Source organism: Penaeus monodon, chromosome 23 (genome assembly GCF_015228065.2).
Source record: "Penaeus monodon isolate SGIC_2016 chromosome 23, NSTDA_Pmon_1, whole genome shotgun sequence".
Lineage (NCBI taxonomy): Eukaryota > Metazoa > Arthropoda > Malacostraca > Decapoda > Penaeidae > Penaeus > Penaeus monodon.
Window position 1 is genome coordinate 42,746,009 of NC_051408.1, and position 377 is coordinate 42,746,385.

The window sequence follows — 377 nt, forward strand, 5'->3', positions numbered from 1 at the left end:
AATAAATAAAATCAGCAGAGAGAGCTTCAGCAACTCACACTCTCAATCCCCACTGGACGGATGAAGATCTGGGCGGTGCGGTAGAATGGCTCAAAATTCTCATCGTAATAGTTCTTCTCAAGCCTGGAGCGAGAGTTGGGGGACGCCCACAGATCTACAGGGTCTGTAGTGATCTGTAGGAACAAGATTCCGACGCAGAGGGACGCAGCCACACACATGCCGATGCACATGACTTTCCATGGGTGGCCCGCACATACTGAAACAAAGAGGGGAGCATGAAGATGTCATCTATCCTTCCCCTCTCCCCCCCCCTCCAAAAAAAAACACCCTCAAAATCCTCCTTAAAAAACACATATAAACATTAAACCAAAACTGAT

At 47.7% G+C, this 377-nt stretch overlaps 1 protein-coding gene across 1 annotated transcript in view; it reads right to left on the reverse strand.

Moving 5' to 3' along the window:
* LOC119588095 (NPC intracellular cholesterol transporter 1-like) overlaps positions 1-377 on the reverse strand; it is a gene marked incomplete in the record, with an annotated part of 65,185 nt that overhangs the window by 8,835 nt on the left and 55,973 nt on the right. Inside the window, 1 exon segment of the mRNA XM_037936803.1 lies at positions 39-256. Coding sequence (XP_037792731.1) covers positions 39-256 — 218 coding nt within the window.